Raw genomic sequence first — 19,957 nt, forward strand, 5'->3', positions numbered from 1 at the left:
CCCTTGTCATCAAAACCGAAACCCCCTCCCTCGATGCTGACGTAATACTTGAATGACCCCTAAGGTATCCTTATCGGTAGGCTATACAGCAGGGAGGCATCACGACAATTTATTCTGTATAATATAGGTTAAAATTTTGGAGAGTGAGCGTGCGTGCAAATTTGCAGGCAGGTATTTACGACTAGGTTGGGTAAAGGGGGCTCAGAAAAATTTGTTTCACCTGGGCTTACTTTAGGGAAATTCAGCGAAATCTGAGCATTAACACGTGAGTTGTTCATAATTTGATAATTAACTTAGTTTTTCTGATTTGGGTCACCTTCAGTGCCGGAATTAAAAAGGAATATTCACTTTCTCGTCGATTGGGGAATGCACCCCCTTCCCTGTAATTTTTAACAAAAAAAAAAGAACAAAATCAGTACCCTCAGCAGGTCCAGCGCCAGGAGACTTACACTCACTGGGTTATGAGCCCCTGTGAACATTTTGAATCACTCATCAAAGATCAACTTTTACAATGAAGTGCTCTCATTTTGGATTTTTTTTACCGGATGGTTGATGCTGCAGGAAAAAATTTACATTAAAAAAAGATCTACAACTTGATCATTTTTTGTGATGCACCCTTTATGCGCCAAGCACGTGCTTATTTTGCGTAATGGTTAATCCAGCCATGGCTGCTTTCTTACGAGGCTCGATCGTCTTCTTCATGCCATCTGACTTTTGTGGGAGAACTGTTCCGCCCCCCCCCCCGTATCCCCGCCCATGGTTGCGACTACATCCGAGTAGAGAGATGTGTTTTTTGGGCGTGTGCTCTCTCCTCATATCCAAGGAAAATCCATGTTCCCTCAGGAAGTCAAGTCCGATGATACACGGGTCTTTCATGTCGGCCACGAAAACGGTGTGTGTCGATAAGTGACTGTGGCGAACTTTAGTGCGATTTTCGAATTCCGCCAAAGTCAATTTTCTCTCTTGTCACTGACTATCTGCAGCGTCAATGATGGTGGCATGTAGAAAAGTCGTTGTTCCGCAGAGGAATATGGACGGGGTGCATGTCTGGTTTAGTAGAGAAGTCGTTGCTGGAATTTTTGAGACACGCCCGTTCTGACGATGTTGACTCCGGTGTCGATGAGCGTCCGACATGGAAGATCATTCATTTCGCCTCTCACGGAGAGTCCATGGTCTCCATCATGCAGCTGTGAAATGAGGTACACTCGGCATAGCGCATCTCCCGTACCGTCAGCCATGACTGAGTAGGCGCTCTTGCTTTTCCCTTTTCACCACATTTTCAACAAATCAGTGGCTTCGTTGTCAGATCCTCTTGGTACTTTTAGGAGTTCAATTTCCCGATGATGTCTGAGGAAGACTCGTTCGTTATTTGAGGCATGTCGGACTGAATCAAACTTCATAGCTTAGACAAGAGCACTTGTCTTCACCATATTCTCGAGATCCGATCCCTTCTTTTGGCGTCATAACATCGCCAAATCATCGGAGCTATTGCTAAATTCACCAAGTTGTCAATTTGGCGAGGTCTACAGAGGAAATGCGTTAAAGACCATTTAAATAATTTCCGTAACAATATTTCCACAGCCACGATCCTATGTATTCTGAACGTCCACCAAAAGGCGCTAAATCAAACGCACGCCTCCTCCAAAAAGCTCTTTTAAGCGGTTCGATTGATGAGAAGCATTACTTGGTTCTTTCCAAATCAATCATTCTCTGGATTCATGAATAGAACAGTTACCCATTGATCAGAAGTACTTTCTTTTTCAAACCAAACACAGCTGCAGGCTCTATCATATTTTGCTAGGGCTCCTGGAAACCCAGACTGACTTATCCGCAATCTTTGTGTACAGTGCGACGTCAATATAATCGCTGCAAACCCATCGCTGTTCCTTATGTTGCTTTTTTTTTAAACGATTACTTTTGAACAAAAAAACTGGTTTTGCTGCAGACATGGAAGAGGATGAGTCTGCCCAGTATTCCAGTTGCCTCACTTTTCGCCATATCTCATTAAGAGACTAACGCACAAAATTTTTGAATAGTGTAATCCGTTAAAAGAAATTTTGCTACTCGGCTGACGAATTTCTATGGGAAATTTCTTGCATTATACATCTACAATCCTTGCACACAAACCCTGCCTAGAAATGATTCTAACAAATTGCTATCTAATATTCCATCGCACTATCTCACAATCAAGAAATGGATCCTCTTGAACATTACAGTATGGATATGCGGAATTAGAGCGATGCTATGCAGAGATCTGTCCTCAAGACTTAATTAGGCATTGGCTTAAAGAAGGCCTAGCAGACTGAAGAACACACATTTTGTTACTGAAGTTCTGCTCAACATCATTTTGTGTGTGTGAAGATCCTTTCGATTGATTCATTTTTGAATGTGCAATACTTTTCTGATTGTTTCTAAGTTGGGTGTGTAATAGCCTAACTTTTTTTTTTGATGAATTTCAGCTTGCTACTTTGTAGTATTGAATATCTCTGAGCAGTAAATATGTCAAAGGTTGGAATCATTGTGGTAATAATAAATTTCGCTTTATGAGCTAAAACCAGCATGCATCACTTGTAGTTGGCACATGGTGCATGCGGAAGATTAGTTGAGCCTAATCTCAACTATTTGTGTTGAAGTCTGATACATTCTCATGCAAAGCATACAGCTATCTACTGGTTGTAAAAAAACTTACTTAAGGGGAAAAAAAACACTTTCATAAGTTGATTCCAGAAGTGAATAAAAGAAAAGCATGACATTATAATTTGATGAAAGAAGATTTAAGTCAAAAAAAAGTCTTTCAAGTTTATTTAACAACACTGATGTGAATTACTGATTTCAATGACTGTTATAATAAATAAATAGATGTTCAAAACAAGTACTGATGAGCATTGATACTGATCACAGAATTGCCAACAACCAAAATGGCTGCACTAAGTAGGTTTGAGTATTTCATACTGTAATTGCTGATTTCACATCTTTGTTCACAACATAAAATTTGTATTTGTTACCAAAGCAACCCCATACAACAGCAACATTTTCTATTAAAATATTAATGGGAATAGTGCAAATGGCTCCAATCACACACAAACAGAATTTGAACATGCCTAGACGATACAAACTAAATGACTTGATCACACCAAATATATACATATATATATTCATTGCACCAACAAATGCACACAAGAAATCTACAACTTGCCAACCTTGAATAGGAAAAAGTCCAGCAAGTATTATGTTCATTGTGCTCAAAGGAATAGTGGCCCAAGAATACAGTGCACATGATAGAAATATCTTATTCCTAAATGGTATTTTAGGACTATGAACAACAAGAAAAATTCCCTGAAGCCAACGTTTTCTTTGCTGTAGAAAGTCCCAGAGAGTAAAAGGACTCTTTTCCCACATTTCCCCTTCAATAAATTTGAACATGTAGCCTTCTTTGTATGCAACCATGCTGAAGAAACAGTCTTCAGCAACAGAACCATCCAATCCATGATCATACGATACTTTCCTCTCTGCACCAGCTTGCGTTACTACGTATGAACCTTTCCAGCTGAAAAGTGGCCTGTGAAAGATCTGAAACTGGAAGCGCAGCTTTCCCATGTCATCAGCCACCCGAAAGCTATCAGCTAAAGTTGTTAACCAGTTTACTACATTTTCATTAGCATATGTGATTAAGCCTTGTCCAAACTGATACTTTCCATCCATAACAAAATTTAGAATACCCTTAAGAGAATTTTTTGTAAGAATGGTCTCCTCATCAAGGTGAACAATCCAGTCAGAATCATTCAACAAATTGACATCATCTTCTAAACAATACTGTAGGGCTCTAGCCTTGAACAGAGCACCAGTTTTAGTCCTATATGTTGGTGGAACCACAATTTCACGTATCTTAGGATGATTTGGCAAATTGATAGCTTTGTCTGTGACAACTTCCATTGAGAAGTTTTCCAAACCAACATCTAAGCAAATATTCATGTTTCTGTTAACATTTTGTTTAACCAGTTGTGGATAATCACCTCTTGTTACAGTTCTAATACAAATAAAAGGAGCTAGGAGAATTGAATCATTGAGATGAACTTTCTCACGGAATGCATTGAAAAAGAGAAGCCCTAAACAGTTACATATACACTGTGGGAGAGCCAGAAAAGTTAATACACGTAACAAGTACAGGAGAATAGATGGTATTAACCCATATTTTTTCACAGGATCAGAAACAGCAACAGAATTAGGAGAATTCCATAGACTTATGCCACCAGCAAATACTTCAAATACAACTAATACTGTTATGAATAGAGCGCAGTGTAAAGCATGTTTTGTACTGCTGTTCAATAACATATTCTTTCCCAAGTGGAAAAAATAATCTTGGAGGCACACAGAAAAATCTGAAAATAGAAAAAAAAAAACCATTAATTCAATCTCAGCAGTATTAAAACATCAAGTTTCTCTTTTAAAAAAGTATTCTTGTAAGAAAATACAGTGAAATTTATCCAAAAGGTCATAGCCCTATAAGGTCAGCTTCCTCTGGTTATTGCAGAACTACCTCTTTTCGGGAAAGTTTCATAGAATGGAGGATAGCCTTATTACAAAGGTTCCTCCCATATTTAGTGTACACACGCATTCATCATCCAGCAGATTTCTGCAGAATGTTTAGGAATACTGCGATATTAATAGAAGAATGTAAGCTTTCACTGGTTAGAGGATTCCAAAGGTTTCTAGTTTAAACACCTGTTGTTCAAGTGTGTTACTACTATATCTACCACAGAACAATGCAGCTTTTTGAATAGACATTATAAGCATCACTTTGAAAGACAAGCACAGGATGAGGCCCACAGAAATAAATGTTAAAATTACCGATTTTACCATAGAAATGCAAAACTTCAGTGGGATTTTCCGCAACAGCAATAATTTTAAAAATGGAATTGAATTCTCGATTTTTGAAATACTGAGTTCGTTTAAAGATACAAAGCCCAGAAAATTAAATATAAAATAATTAATCAAACTTAATTTGGAGTTGGATATTCATGCAATAACACTGATTTCAACTTTTTATTTATATCTTCTCAAGCGCGAAAATGAAAATTAATGTCTCCATATTATCTTATAATATCTAACTGCATCAATCCATATAGTTTAGGATGTTTTGAAATTAATTATGGGCCCATAAATTACATTGAAAAAATTCCGCAGCTTTAATCAAGCATTTTTTGAAGCAAAAACCGGCAGGTCAATAATTTTAACTTCAAGAAAATTTTTAAATATCTAGCGCTCATCTAAAAGCAAAAAAAAAATTCATCTCTACGTTTCTTTAATTTGGTTAAAGAAACTTTCATTAGTTGCACAGGAAGTCATCATACTGGTTACTTTCTCTACGCAAAGTATTTTCCCTGGAAGAGATTCCCTGTACTCCCCCCTCCCCCAACAAAGGCAGTTTGCCGATACACATCAAAATTCAATATCACTCTTACAAATTAAGTTGAGTGAAAAACTTCTGCAAATTTAATTTTTTAGATTAAGCTATTCAACTGTTTATCATGGGGGACTACCCCTTACAATTGCACACACACAGAAGTGAAAAAAAATTACTCATCAAAATTATTTTTTCAGATAATGCTAGGTTTTGTGTATAACCCCTGTCTAATAAGCCTAATTCTTGCATACAGAAACTAATAAAGTCCAGTTTTCCCAAGATTAGGCTTGTTTGCTGATGCATACAAGATGAGTCATCCAGCAAGACACTGTCCACTCACCACTAGGAAAAGCAATACAACTGGTTCTGAAGAATTCAAATGTTTTATATGCTGAGCATTTCACTTATCTCCTCTGATTTTTTGTTGTGTTTAGTGTTTTTATTTTGTAAAATGGTGAAGTACTTGGCAATGCAGAACAACAGAATAACTAATGCGCCACACTAGGAAAACACAAACACGTAGCACAATAAAGTTACATCTTTTTACAGGCATGAAATAGTCCTACTTGGTTCCCACAGTGCAAAAAAACCTGCTCTTAGGAAAACATGGCCAAGGGCGTACCAGGGATCTGAACTAGAGGGGGAGCAACTTGCCATTACTAAATTGATACCTCTGTGCTGCGTGTCAATTATTATGCTCTAATTTCTCTTCTGAAAAGGGAGCAGCTACTCCCCTCTTAGGTACGCCCATGCTAAAGGCCCCTTTACACGTATAATCTTCCCCACATGCTTGGAGTGGGACATTTTTACACGAAGGATTGGAGCATGTTGTTTAAAAAAAAAAAAACACATTCTTGCACACGCACTCTTTTCTGCAAAAAAAACCCCATTCTGAACTGTGTGTGTAAAGAGAAGAGCGTGGTGAAATTTAAATGCCTTTGCATGGAATATGCAGTTTTAGAAAGTACAACGCTCCTCATTTCCTAGCTGAAGTTTTTTTCCTCTTGTCATTTGCTTGGAAAAAGTATTGATTTCTCTAGAAGCATAATATTTTTTTTTACTACAGGATTGTTAATTTTTTTTAACTTAACAGTAAAAATCATAAATCAAGAAATGGCCAAGAAGTTACAGCAAAAAATAATTCATTCTTTTTCAAAGTAACTCCCCTCATATGCATCCTGCTTTTACAAGGGCACACCAGTATCGATTGGTAAGGGACAATGCAAAGTTATGGTGTTGCAGGGAATTTTTCTCTAATAGGGTTGCTAAGAAATGGAATAGCTTACCCACGGAGGTAGTATATTGTAACACAATTGACACATTTAAAAATAAATACAATAAACATGTTGGGGTAAATCGAGAAGCTATCCATACTTAGAGAATAAGACAACCATAAATACATTATGGGCATTGTATAGTATTTTATCATGTGTTTATAATTTTAGTTTTTAATTGGATTGCTGTATTTTTGAAATATATGACATCCATATTTGTTATGGGCATCTTTTTCTCAGCCACCTCGTTGGGCATTTTGCCTGTTATGGCATCGTATTTATATATGATATGCAATGGTTTCGTCATTCAATCCACTTTTCAAGTAGAGAAGGCTTTTTCTGGAAGGTGTCTCCATGAATCCTATACAGCTGAAGTATCTGCACTTTAAAATGGTTGTGATTTTAATAATGCATTCACATATTATGAATGTTTCAGTTTTGAAAAGTATGTGACAGCACATATTAAGGAAGTATCATAAACATGCAGAAAATCCGGTTTTGTAGGTTTCACTAAGGCACGTTCCAGGAAAACCTTCTCTAATTGCTTTGAAAAGCAGATTGAACGATTGCATATTACCTGTGGGAAGATACTTGGAAGAATAAATTATTTATTGCTGTAAGTTTTACCTATATTTCTTGATTTTTTATGATTTACGGCCACTGTAGTGGTTGTGACGGTCTCGCATCATGAGGATGCAGGTTTGAACTCCACAGTAGTGGTCGGCTGAAGTTGGTTTCTTATGGTTCCTATCGATGGTTCAAGGTTTTTGATTCTCAAATGTGTGAGCTGCTCTATTAAAAAGTCTCGCCACAGAGAACAGGTCTGCAACGAGCCAAATATAAAAAAAAAAACCATCACACATCACTCAGAACTTTTAATATAGATGGCAACACTAAAACTTTGCACACACTACACCAGCGGTTCTCAACCGGTGCTCCACAGAGCCCTAAGGGCTCAGTGTGAACTTCCATGGGCTCCGCGGCGGGGGACGTGCATTGCCCCCAGCATCAAAAGTGGAATGGGCAGATCTAATGCATATATGAATTGACATCATTATCGTGCTTCCCAGCAATAATGACCATGGTCCCCCAGACTTCCAAGTCTACCTCCGCCTATGATCAAGATATATGAGCCGGTGAAAGAACAAATTTCAGACATTGGCTGAGTTAACTGGCCACTTCGAACTTTGGCAATAACATATACATATTCCCACCCAAAACAATATACATTGAATAAAGCAAGAATAGCGGATATATTTGATGTTAATAGAGGACAAAATTATATGCTGTATACAGTTTGCAACGGGGGGAAGGGGGGGGGATCTGTCCAGATCTTTTTTTTGTAGGATCCTGTTTCTGTAAAAATTGCTTATTTTTTGTAAAAAAAAAGGTCATTTACTTTTCGTTGAAAATAAGTAATTTTGAGGGAAGCGAAATAATCCAGTTAATTTATCATAAAAGGAATGAAACACAGTTTTTCATCCATTCTTGTGAAGTGGGGGCATTTTTCGGATCCAGAATTTCGTGAAAGGTCCGTTTTCCGAATCCGGGATTTTGTGAAGGGTCCTTATTTTGGCTGGACAGACCCTTAGTTCGGTACTTATTTAATAATGTGGCATTAAGTGTACTTAATAGCGGGAAATTGGAAAAGCAAATAAAATGCAAATCTCGAAAAAGACAGCCTTTTTTTTTTCTTTTTCTTGTTTCATCTAAAAAGCAACTTGTCTTGCGAGCACGTTGTTGGTGCACATTAAGAACACGAGCACTTACAAGATCACTGACTAGGTTTTCTTTGGTAACGGAGATGCGTCGAAATCAAATTATGGCAAGAAATCACTTTCATCATCATCTTCCTTCAGGATCTGGCACGAGCACTGCCAGGATAGGATTCGTTTTGATCGACGGATTTTTGTAAAATGTGAAGAATTTGGTCCTCTTCATTAACATCGATAGAATCTCGTGACATCTTAAGCAGGGTTAATAATAGGAAAGGCGTTGCCATTTAAAAACAACGCACAGCAGCCGATAAAACTTAGTAGTCGTAGTTATTTCGTAAGTGGTGTATTTTTCTAACTACATTACACTTTTAGCATTATTTACAGATATAACGGTTGTTTGAAAAATTAAAAAAATATATAATACTTCAATTTGTGCGAAATCGTTTTTTTTAGATGAAAACAATCATTTTCGAAAAATAGTTGTTTTTGTTTCGCGTTTTGTGCTGTTAAAGCCGTCCTGATAACTCCTTGTTTTGAATTGACATCTTAGATTGACACCCTTGGCGGATGTCTATTTAATAATCATATAGACTGTTGGCGAGTGTTTCTATGAAGCTTTAAAGGTTCTTTTTGATTCGTAGATTATCCTGAAAAGAAGGAAAAACTGATTGTTTTATCGGAGAAGTGAATTCAGAGGGGGGAAATGGTTTCGACGGAACCGCCCAAAGTCACCGGCCTGTCACCGAAAGAGGCTCTGCCGGGAGCCAAAATCACGATTCGAGGGGAAAACTTGGGCTTTTTTCAAGATGACATACTCAGTAGGTGGTCCAATGTTGAACTTAAATCTATTTGCCTCCAAATTTTTTTACCATACATTCCTGTAATCTTATATTATGGCCGATAAAGTTTTACACGAAAACGCAGTCAAAAAGACAATGAATGAAATGCAGCTAAAAAGCTTAAGCAACAGTTGTAGTATAATCCCTTTCGGCGAGAAAAATGCCCAAAAGCATGACGAGAAGTCGCCAAGAGTGAAATGGAGTCATGCCTTCGGACGTCTTTCTTGCTAAAGAAAACAAAATTGCCGAAAAGGGATAACGTTGTGCCAGTTAAGAGTGGCAATGACCACTATACGCATGCGTGTATCAAAAACATATCAAGATCAAGCTATACTCGTTTTGATTTCTGTTGTCTAAAAAGTGAAATCTTGATATGACAATATTCTGCTGACCAAAAAAGAATTGGCGAGGAATTAGAGGGAATATTGTTATATTGACAAGTAACAATAACACACCAAAAAATTATGAAGCGGCCATCTCTTCTTAATTGTTGATAGTACCAACAGTAGTTCTTTACCTACTGAGTCTAGAGCGACCACCGATGGATGGGGCCTTCATTTCCCACCCAACTCCACTGGTTGGAAATTGCCGTATGACGATATATGACCGGAGTTGGTATGCGGTAAAGTAGTAGTACCAACAGTAAAATGCATATAGTGATACCCTCTATAATGATAATTGCCTATATAACAATATTATCCTTTGTCCCTGCCTGATACACTTTTCATAGTGTTAACTTTTTCCATCGATAAGGATTTTCTTTTATTATGATGCCTTGTAGTATTGCTATAAGGAAGTTTCACTATATTGTATTTACCCGTACCAAATACAAACGTCTGGTTACCTTATATATGTGTAAGTTCACTAAGTGCACTTCATGAGTGTTTCCCCTGAAATAATTTCTATTCTAAATCTCATTCAAGAAATAAGGGTAATTCAAAATTTGTCTTAACATGTAGTTATTCTGAATTCCGAAAGGTGTTACGGTTTGCGGAGTCGAATGCTTGATGTATGCAGAGTGGAAATCATCGAGCAAAATTATATCCAGGTGTGGCCCAGTAATTCCTGGTATGAGAGGTGAAGTTATAGTGACAACAAAATCAGGTGGAAGAGGTTCATGCACCGTTCAGTTCAGGGTGTCTTCGGAACCCATAGGTACGTTTAATTTTTTTTATTGCAAAGTCTTTTATCAACTTCAGCGGTAATCATCTAATAGAAACATGTATGCACATAGCACCCATAAAAAATTGATTCCAGCATAAAATATTAATTTAGTTCATATTAGTGATGAAAAGATGAACATAGTTATCAAATTTATAAATAGATTCAGGATGGTGCAATTTTAAGAACGTATATGTAAAAAATATAAAAAATTGTCAGCATTTTCTTCATAACACATCTGTCTATTTGTCACACATTGTGTTCTTGCACGCTCCCTTGATGTTGATTCTGCCAGGGTCATGCTATCGAAGTTTGACTTTTATACCATAATTTTTCTTTTGTCTGTTTCAATGTAAACATGACTGCATTACAAGCAGTGAACACTAAGGAGGACCAAAGAGCAGTCATCTGATTTCTGTAATCAGAAGGTGTGCAGGAGCTAAAATTCATCAGAGTTTTACAACCAAATTTGGGGACAATGCTACAATAGCAGTATAATAGTAAATGTGCATGAAAAGAGAAATCTGAATGCCCCTGTGGATGAGAAGATTCATCCAGCTCCAGAAGTGGTACAAACAAACTGGCTTTTCCCCTTAAATTTTTCCTTTGTGAATGATCTTGATTTGTTTTGTTTCAAACTAATGTAATATAAACATCTGTAGTTTGAAAGAATCCAAGTGCAAATTCATATTTTTAGAGGATTGAAATCCCTGTGCATATGCCATTATTTACAGAGAAAAATTTGGAAATAAGTTAAGCTCGAACAGTGAGTCCACATGGGGTTTATGGTATGATCCACAGTCGGCGAGAGTCTGATGTCCACTTAGTTAGATTCATGACGTAACAGTTCCCATTTCTGATTTATCAAGCAGGAGAGCACAATGATATTCACTATTCTCACATGGCAAAATAAATGTTACGAGAAATAAAATGAATAAAATGAGGAAGAAGAATGCCTTTTGAGTTATACAGTCCAACCTTATTCAGATGAAAATGAAGAAATTCACCCTTTTGTATCAATTGACAAAGTAGTGATATCTTATGAAAAAATATATATATAATTTCAATTAATGGAGTTCGTCTTGATAAGGTTTGATTATATTGTTCTCAAGAAGGCTGAATCGTTCATTGTTCTTTATCATTTAATTTTTGATGTATGGATCACTTGATCAAACCTTGTTGATTTCTTTGTAGGTCCCACAACAGAATCTGCAGTGTGGGTTGATGAATCCCATCTGTTTAATATTATATCTGGTCGAAACAGGCCAACTTCACCATCAGAATTACAACCTGCTGATCCATTGGGTTTGTCTGATGAAGCTAATGTGTAAGTTGAATCAACTCAGCCAAAATAATTTTTTTTGCTAGGCAAAATGAAGGGTTAACTCTGTAATGAATTACAGTAAAATCTCTCTTTTGCGGACACCAGTGAGACAAAAAAAAAAATTGTCCTTATTAGAGAGGTGGGTGATCATTAACCAGGGGTTTGAAATGCATAGTTTTGTTATACAAGGAGAAATTATTATTTGGCCGTAAAAGAGGAGTAACTGCATCCGTAGGCAGAGATAGGCTTGGAAGTCTGGGGGAGGCACGACCATTATTTCTGGGGGATGCACACGATGGTGATGTCAATTGATATATGCATATATACATTAGATCACAGTCAACTTCACCTTTGACGCTGGGGGGGACAATGCTCCCATGCCCCCAGTATCTCTGCCCATGACTGTATCTGAGGGGTGTCTGTTAATGTGTTGATTAATGTGAATTCAATTACCGTATTCCCCCCCCCTCCCTGCATTAGCTGGCATGCCAGGAAACATAGAAGGAGACCAGCATGCCTGCAAATTGAATTCACTGAATGCATTCTATGATCCTTATTAAACCTCACTTTTCCCAGCATGCTGGGAACAGACCAGACCCCCAACATTCAAAAATCTTTTGTCCCAGTTTGGCGGCATGGCAGCTAATGCACATGGGTGGAGATATGGGGGCATTCCCCCATCATCAAAGGTGGAGTTGATTGATCTAATGTACATGTGTATATATGAATTGACATCATCATCGTTCCCCCAGACTTTCAAGTCTATCTCCGCCATGCTAATGGGGAACAGTATGACAATATAAATCCAATTTATATAAATTTGATTGATATGAATTTCATTCAGTATAAGTTGAGTACATTATTTTTATGGAAATTTTATTATATTTTTATGTTTTTTAGGGGCAGGTTCCCTGAAGAAGATTTGCATGACTTGTTTCCTGATGGTAAATTGACATTTCCAGAATTAATTGCCCAAATGTTTTAGATTCTTTATGCTACATTTATATTTTAAGTCATTGCTTTCAGATATCAATTCATTTATTTTTATATTACAAATTACAAATGTATATGTTTTTCAGGTTCTGGTAACATTTTGTCAGAAAATTTCATACCAACTTGGTATCTTCTCGAAAATCATCATAAAACAAGGTGATTTATACCATTTGTAAATTGGTCTTTTATTAACAAAAACTGTCTATAGTTTTTTTTTTGTTCCAAAAGAAAAAAAAAAAAAATATATATATATATATATATTTAATAATAATAAAGTAATAATAATAGAAATATTTCATCCATGCATATTGCTTATCCTTACTTTGTTGATTATTTAAAGTATACCAACAACTGCAAAAGTGTACCTGGCATTTTACAAGTATTTTACTTTGAACAAAATTTATGTTGTAGAGTTAATTCTAGAATCTCGTAATTTTCTCACATTCAGTGTTATTTTAAAAAGTGATGTTGAAATGACTAGAAATAAAGATAATCAAGATGAAGAATTATCACAGCATGCACAGATAATGGTTTCATCTGTTTATGTTGCTAGTCATTAAGTTCTTAATGGATTTTTTACTGGATATGTTAGTGTATTATGACTTATATTAGTGTGTAATAAACAAAAAAGATTTATGTAACTGCTTCAAGTATAAAAATTCTTTTTTCTTTCAGTTTTGATGATTTGAAAGCTGGTCATATATATTTATCTAGAAAAGTTACGCAGCACAAAGATGAGCCTCTCTCATTTCTGAAGTCGAGTGCAAGCTCAATTGTAGAATGCATGGATGCTCTCATGGGTTGGCAGAATATATTCATTCAATATTATGAAAAAAAATAATTGTCTGATGATTAACATTATTTTATGTAATCCTGTATCAGAATTGAACATATTTTCTATCAGCTGTTCAGTTGTCTGAAAAAATTTCATTTTAAGATGAGCATATTTTTGTTTAAAATCTGGAAGTTTTGTAACAACTGATTAAAAATAATTTAAATACCTTGTGATCAATATTAACAGAGCTTGAGAAAAAAATCATTAAAAACTTACATATCAATTTTTTTTATATGCAGCGAAACTGTGAATAGTTGATAAGGATTTCGCTGTCATCATTTAATGAAAATTGTCTGTTCAGATTCGAAGACCCATTAGTTCTCAAACAGACGATGGTCTTCATACCCTAACAGACAATTTTCATCAAAACCTTGAATAAAATGATTATTCGATGAGAACTCGCATCTGATTTGCTGTATTTATATTTTCAGCTGTATCTTCTACATTACAGAAAGATAAACAAGCGATTGAAGGTGACTTGACAGACAACTTGGAACAGAAGCTTACAAGTAAATAAAACTTGAACCTTTATTTCGGAGATGCTGATGATGATAGGATTTTAATGTGGCCAATAATTTCCTAGTCCTCCAAACAATTAATTATGCTCAAACACCTGTGTTTATTTAAATTTTAACGAATTGATTTTTAAATTATTAAGTCTATAAGTTTATTTATGATATTGACTTGAGTTTTTGTATCTTTCAGATAAAGCAATAAAATATCATGATATACTTAAAATCACCATTTAATTGATATCAATAATTGTAAGTTACAGCTCTACGGCATGATAAATTGTTAAACTGGTAGTATAGAACATACAGAAACACAAAAAATAATATTTTTGCTGTAGAAGTCTATCGATAAGTTCAGATGTGTCATAAGATGGAGTAGAGCATTGAATGTGGCATTGATTTTTGGATGCTGTCAAGGTTTCATTTTTCAAAAAATAATATTTTAATTACTTTATCTGCATCACCACACATGGATATAATACAATATGTTTCAGAATTATTCCAGAGAAATGAAAATTCTTCAAAACAATTCAAAATTTCTTCAAAACAAAATAAGTCATTTTTCATTTTTTTTTTTGTAATATACTGTCTGCATGTAAAAGACTACTACTACTATTTAGCCATACATGCACCTCGTACACATTCCTCTATGGAATTTATAACGAACTGGTACATGCTGGAATGTACGTATATGTGTTTTGAACATAACATGAAGTTTGTTTTCTGTGTAAAAGATTGCAAGTCTTTTGTTAATCATTTTTTGTTCGGTTGAAAACAAATATCACTAATTGAAGCACTGTCTTTTTGAATTTTTTTGTTAATTCTATTTTTTTTCTATTTCATTTAGAATTGAAGAAAGAAGCAGATGACCTATTTGAAGAGATGCTGGTGAGAAAAGAGAAAGGTGACTCAACCCGAAATGCTCTGAGTGTTCTGCAGAGGTTCCGATTTCTTTTCAATCTTCCAGCAAACATTGAGAAGAATATTCAAAAAGTAATGTGTTAAATGTTTATTATTTTTCCTTCCTTAAATATTCATTCAGACATTCTTTGTGAAAGTTAAATGGACTCTGAGGATAATTAATTTTATTTTTATATACAGTGGGTCAAAAAATTCATGTATATTTTTTTAATTCAAGAATTTGAATCTATAAATTTTATATAATCATTATTTAATGGGATGTTTTTTTTATCAAATTAGTATACTGTTACAGTGTGGATGTTCACTGGCATTCATTTTGTTAATAGCATTCTTACTTCTCAGTAAATTATTATTTTTTGTTTGAAATCTAGCGTACTTTAAAAAAATCTTAATTCCTTGATAATTTTACACACCTAAATTATATTCTCTTTATTTCTTTCTCAAAAAATTTTTTTATTAGTTGATGATAGTGTGAAATATCAATTCAAAAATTAGCTGCAAGCTAAATCACTGTTTTCTATCGATATTTAACATGATATAGATATTTTTATCTAAGAGGGAAACATGAAAAGAAACAGTTTTATTTATTTTTTTCATTATTGTTTTATATTTTCAATGATACTAATTCATGAATATTGAAACTTTTCTAGGGAGATTATGACATAGTTATAAATGATTATGCAAGAGCAAAATCTCTATTTCAAGACACTGAAGTTGATGTGTTTAAAAAAGGTAATTTTTTCACACTTTCAAGAAATGTCATTTTTGCTATTATTTTGTGCATTATATGTGTGGAATATTTGTTTCTTCATTATCAACGGCTTTTGCATTTTGAAAGACAGTTTAATGATTAGAGCCCAGAAGTTCAAGCAAAATGTCATGAGCCCCACAATCTCATGACCTCATTTGAATAAAAGGTGTAAGTGCCTGAGAGACAGGAAAATTGGTGTTAGGCATAAAAATGATAAAGACTTTTCATCTCCTCTATATATAGCTTTCCAAAACATGCCATTGAAAGCATTCCATGTATGAGAAAAGCTGAGAATAAATGAGAAAGTTTGTTTCACATAACATGTTTTGCTCATATGATGCACGCAACATTGTAGATGATGCCCCAATAGCCTATCAGTTGACGTCATGACTTCAACAGGGAGGGAGGGGTGGGACCTGCTGGTGGGGTGTTCAGTGCTGGAGTCTGTATTATTTTTATTTTATTCTCTTACACCGTAAATAAAGTCACACTGCAAACAACCATGGAAAGTTATTTTAAATATGCAAAAATCATCTCCAGAATTTCCGAGATCTTTTTTCATATTGATGCAGAACGATACCTGTATAAAAAGCTCAATACTGTATGTAAAAATTTTGAGTTGATATGAAAATGTTTTTTAAATAATTCTATATGACAATGTTATCATTTTTACAGAATTAATCTTTAATTTCACCTAGCACTATTCTGCATGTCAAAAAATTACATATTAAATTATTGATTAGACCCAACTTTGAGAAAGGCCACAATCACTTTTTTTTGGTATAATACTGTAATAACTTTGCTGATAATGCAGTTGTTATAATCGAGTAATGAAACAGTAGATTCAGTGAGTGCAGTCAGTTTTTTAGCCAGGTTTCAGATCTTTAAATATCATAGTTTTTAATTGCTTTACCTTTTCCCATAAATTATAAATGCCTTTTTATAGTGCCTATTTTAGACATTTTTAGTGGCTTTTTTATCTGTCTATTTTAACCATTTTCTAAAGCTCCGAGCTCTATTAATAATATAGATTAGAGAACATAATAAATTATAACTTAATACTCACACAAAATATAAATTTTTAGTTTCATGGGAAGGGGTAACACTCAACATTTAATAAAGATAAATTGATATAAAAACAAAATATATCATGTAATTAAGGCTTTTTTTGTAGAAAAAAGAACAAATACAGAAGGCTATGTTTAGAGTAGTTGCCTAGAGTTACAAGTATAAGAAAGGGTCTCCAGTAAAAGTATGAAATTAAGAGGTGTAACCTTTTCACACAAAAAAATTTTAATTTCTTCCTAATCAGAGCTTAGTTTTTTCTACTGTGGCTGTAAAAACAGTTTTAAAATGCTGACACAAATCAAAATAGCTAAATAAGATTGATTCGAAAGTAATTTTTTAAGAGCTGAGGAAAAAATTAAATTATCCTCATAATCACAGACAGGATTCATTATTATTACTCTTCTTCTTAAATTGGCATACTAAAATGTCCCTCTATAGTGTAATTCTCTAGTTAAAGATAAATTCCACTGTATCATATTCAGAAAGTCTTTAACACATTTACCTCCAGTCATGTGAGGTTGCGTTGATAGTTATTGTTCTTACATAGAAATAGATTGCACCCATATGCTGACTCATTTATTATAAGAAATATGATTTAAAAGCTTTTCTCTTGCCACCTGACACATCGCCCCACACCATGCGCCAGCATGTGATAGTGATCAGCGATAATGCCACATCATGCGCCGGCACGAGATCGGCAGTCATTTGTATAAAAACCGGTATTGTTAGGAAGTTTATGTTTATTATTCAAAAATGAAGGTTAGGTTCTTACAGATATTTTTTTTTCATCATGAGTGATATGATAATATCATGGAAAATGTTCTCTGAATGTTAGAAAAAATAAAGCTCTGAACTTAAAAACAGTTTCACCCACAATCACAAAATCTTTATAGCTACCATGCACAGAACTAAATCTTCTAATTGGATAAAACATTTTTCTTAAAATATACTTTTTTATTTATTGTTATAGTCATTCATAATTTTTTTAGTATATATGGAAGTTGAAAACCGCATAGAAAAGTTTCGTCAAATGTTGTTGAGCAAACTTAGAGATTTGCCATCGTCTCTGGATGAACAGAAAAGACTTATTAAGTGAGTTCAGTATGATATGAGATTGTAGTTGGATAGTAGCCTCATTTACAAAATGTGTAATGAGATCCTGCAACATGAAAATCAGGATTTATATGGATTCTGTAACTAAATTCACATTAGATACTTTTAATGTTTAATTTTAAACACTATGAGTATGAAATGAGCTTGTTTAATGTATTCTGTATTTTGATCTGTCATATCTTGCTTTTATTATTATTCACATTAGGACAATACCTTTGGACTAATCTCATATTCAAGATAATATTATAACCCCCCCCCCCCCTCAAAGAAAGTATCTGGAATAAATAATTCTATCATGAGATATTTACCAGCTCACACCCCTGTTGAAAAACACCAAACCTAAAGATACCTGCTTTTATAATTGAAAAGTGATATGCTAGTTTTTTTTTTTGTTTTTTTTTGTTTAATCTGGTCTTTCTGAAGTAAAAGCATCAATAACTAAGTAGAAAACAGACCACCATGAGTATCTTTGACTTGAAGAATAGAAATCACTATATATATATTTATAGAGAGGAAGATATTTTAAGCACAATTATTGAAAAAGATTAGCTGTGAAAAATAGTATATGTTAGGGCACATAGTGTGTGTTTGCACTGCCCAATAATATGCTTGCATAACTCTTTTTCTGAGGACAGTAATTAGAGTTCATCACTGTAACAGATTAAATTTTTCTAGTAGTAATTTCCAATAATAACTGTACATGTGTAAACTCTGAGAGCTAATTTCAGTGTAATAATTTCCAATAATAACTGTACATGTGTAAACTCTGAGAGCTAATTACATCTTCTTTCATTTGCAAAAAGAAATCATATAAAAATAAATTTTCTAATAGGTACAAATGGTCATAGTAGAAATAAATGGTAATATTTAGTTTTAAAAGTTTTTTAATATTAACATTACCTCTTTATTTTTCTGGTGTAGGTTTCTTGTTAACTTGGAGACTCCATTAGATCCAGCCTGGGATAGTGTGCTACATAGCAAGAGCTGGCTCTTGAATGCCATGAATGCATCTAATATGAAGCACAGGAATGAAGGTATTTGTTGTCCTATTTCTCTAAAATTTTTCAATAATGTTTCAGGCTGTTGTTTTATTCACTTCACTATGTCAGATTGTTTTATCTATTGTTTTAATTTTTTTGTTCACATTTCAGAAAATGCTGATAATGCTCTTGAGATATATTGATAAACTGTTCACATTGCAAGAAACTTGGTAAACACTAATGTGATTTACCAAGTAATTTTTAGATTTTTACAGAATGCTACCAGTTTAAGATTTTTTATTTATATCTGCAATTTTAATTAGAAGTTTCAAAATGTAAATTGATATTCTTTATCATATGTTACTGAACCAGAAACACACATACACAAGTTGGCTCTAATTCAGTGTTTCCCAAAAAGGGCAATATCACCCTTTGGTGGGAAATGGAATTGTCCAGGGGGCGATAGAAGCTACAGGTATAACATAGGATCTTATGAGCACGCTTGAGTTGGGGGCGATGAGAGAGAAAAATTTCTGAAGAAGAGGGCAATAGAACATATAATGTTTGGGAAACTATGCTCTAATTGAAATGAAAAAAATAAGTTAAAATGAAGTTGTGGACAACTTGCAGCTTTGTAGGTATGCACTTTCCATGATAATAGTTATTGAAAATTTTTTTTTGTGTAGCAATGACTCAAAAATATCATGCTTTTTTTTAATGAGTTACAAATTTTTATTCATCCTTTTCATATTTTTGTGTTCATTAATTTGCATATGCAAGGAATATCTAGTGGGCACATTATTTACTTTTATAATATTGCTTTTATTACAATTTGAAATGATTCTAATCAATTTGCAATAGCTTTGAAGGAGTGTAAAGATGGACCTGAGTTTGATTATGACCCTCCTGAAGTTGTAAAATTTGTTGCTGAAATCACAAGTATTTTTGCGGAGCATTTCCAAAGCTTCTGGAAACTTGGCCAAGCTTATTTATCTGGACAACTGCATGTTAGAGAGGTGGTAATGCTTAATCTTTGTTTTTTGCATTAATGCTGTATACTTTTC

The 19,957-nt window shown here is 34.3% G+C and overlaps 2 protein-coding genes across 2 annotated transcripts in view; one reads left to right on the plus strand and one right to left on the minus strand.

The window, feature by feature from the left end:
• Positions 1 to 2,773: 2,773 nt before the first annotated feature.
• On the minus strand, positions 2,774 to 8,688 carry egh (beta-1,4-mannosyltransferase egh). Its single transcript, XM_089243267.1, has 2 exons — positions 8,449 to 8,688; positions 2,774 to 4,379 (listed from the first exon to the last, which is right to left on the minus strand). Exon 2 carries the CDS (start codon positions 4,330 to 4,332, stop codon positions 2,947 to 2,949), a length of 1,386 nt encoding a protein of 461 aa, XP_089099393.1. The 5' UTR covers positions 4,333 to 4,379; positions 8,449 to 8,688; the 3' UTR covers positions 2,774 to 2,946.
• A 221-nt stretch (positions 8,689 to 8,909) lies between these two features.
• Sec5 (exocyst complex component secretory 5) overlaps positions 8,910 to 19,957 on the plus strand; it is a 30,482-nt gene continuing 19,434 nt past the window's right edge. The window contains exons 1-12 of the mRNA XM_089243268.1: positions 8,910 to 9,214; positions 10,214 to 10,390; positions 11,591 to 11,723; positions 12,621 to 12,664; positions 12,800 to 12,869; positions 13,389 to 13,513; positions 13,980 to 14,057; positions 14,908 to 15,053; positions 15,632 to 15,713; positions 17,790 to 17,892; positions 18,835 to 18,947; positions 19,755 to 19,909. Coding sequence (XP_089099394.1) covers positions 9,100 to 9,214; positions 10,214 to 10,390; positions 11,591 to 11,723; positions 12,621 to 12,664; positions 12,800 to 12,869; positions 13,389 to 13,513; positions 13,980 to 14,057; positions 14,908 to 15,053; positions 15,632 to 15,713; positions 17,790 to 17,892; positions 18,835 to 18,947; positions 19,755 to 19,909 — 1,341 coding nt within the window. The 5' untranslated portion in view covers positions 8,910 to 9,099. The remainder of the gene's footprint in view (positions 9,215 to 10,213; positions 10,391 to 11,590; positions 11,724 to 12,620; positions 12,665 to 12,799; positions 12,870 to 13,388; positions 13,514 to 13,979; positions 14,058 to 14,907; positions 15,054 to 15,631; positions 15,714 to 17,789; positions 17,893 to 18,834; positions 18,948 to 19,754; positions 19,910 to 19,957) is intronic.

This window comes from Pholcus phalangioides, unplaced genomic scaffold, assembly GCF_987345545.1.
Source record: "Pholcus phalangioides strain wild (caught in Gottingen) unplaced genomic scaffold, Ppha-v1.0 ptg000015l_1, whole genome shotgun sequence".
Taxonomy (NCBI): Eukaryota; Metazoa; Arthropoda; class Arachnida; order Araneae; family Pholcidae; genus Pholcus; species Pholcus phalangioides.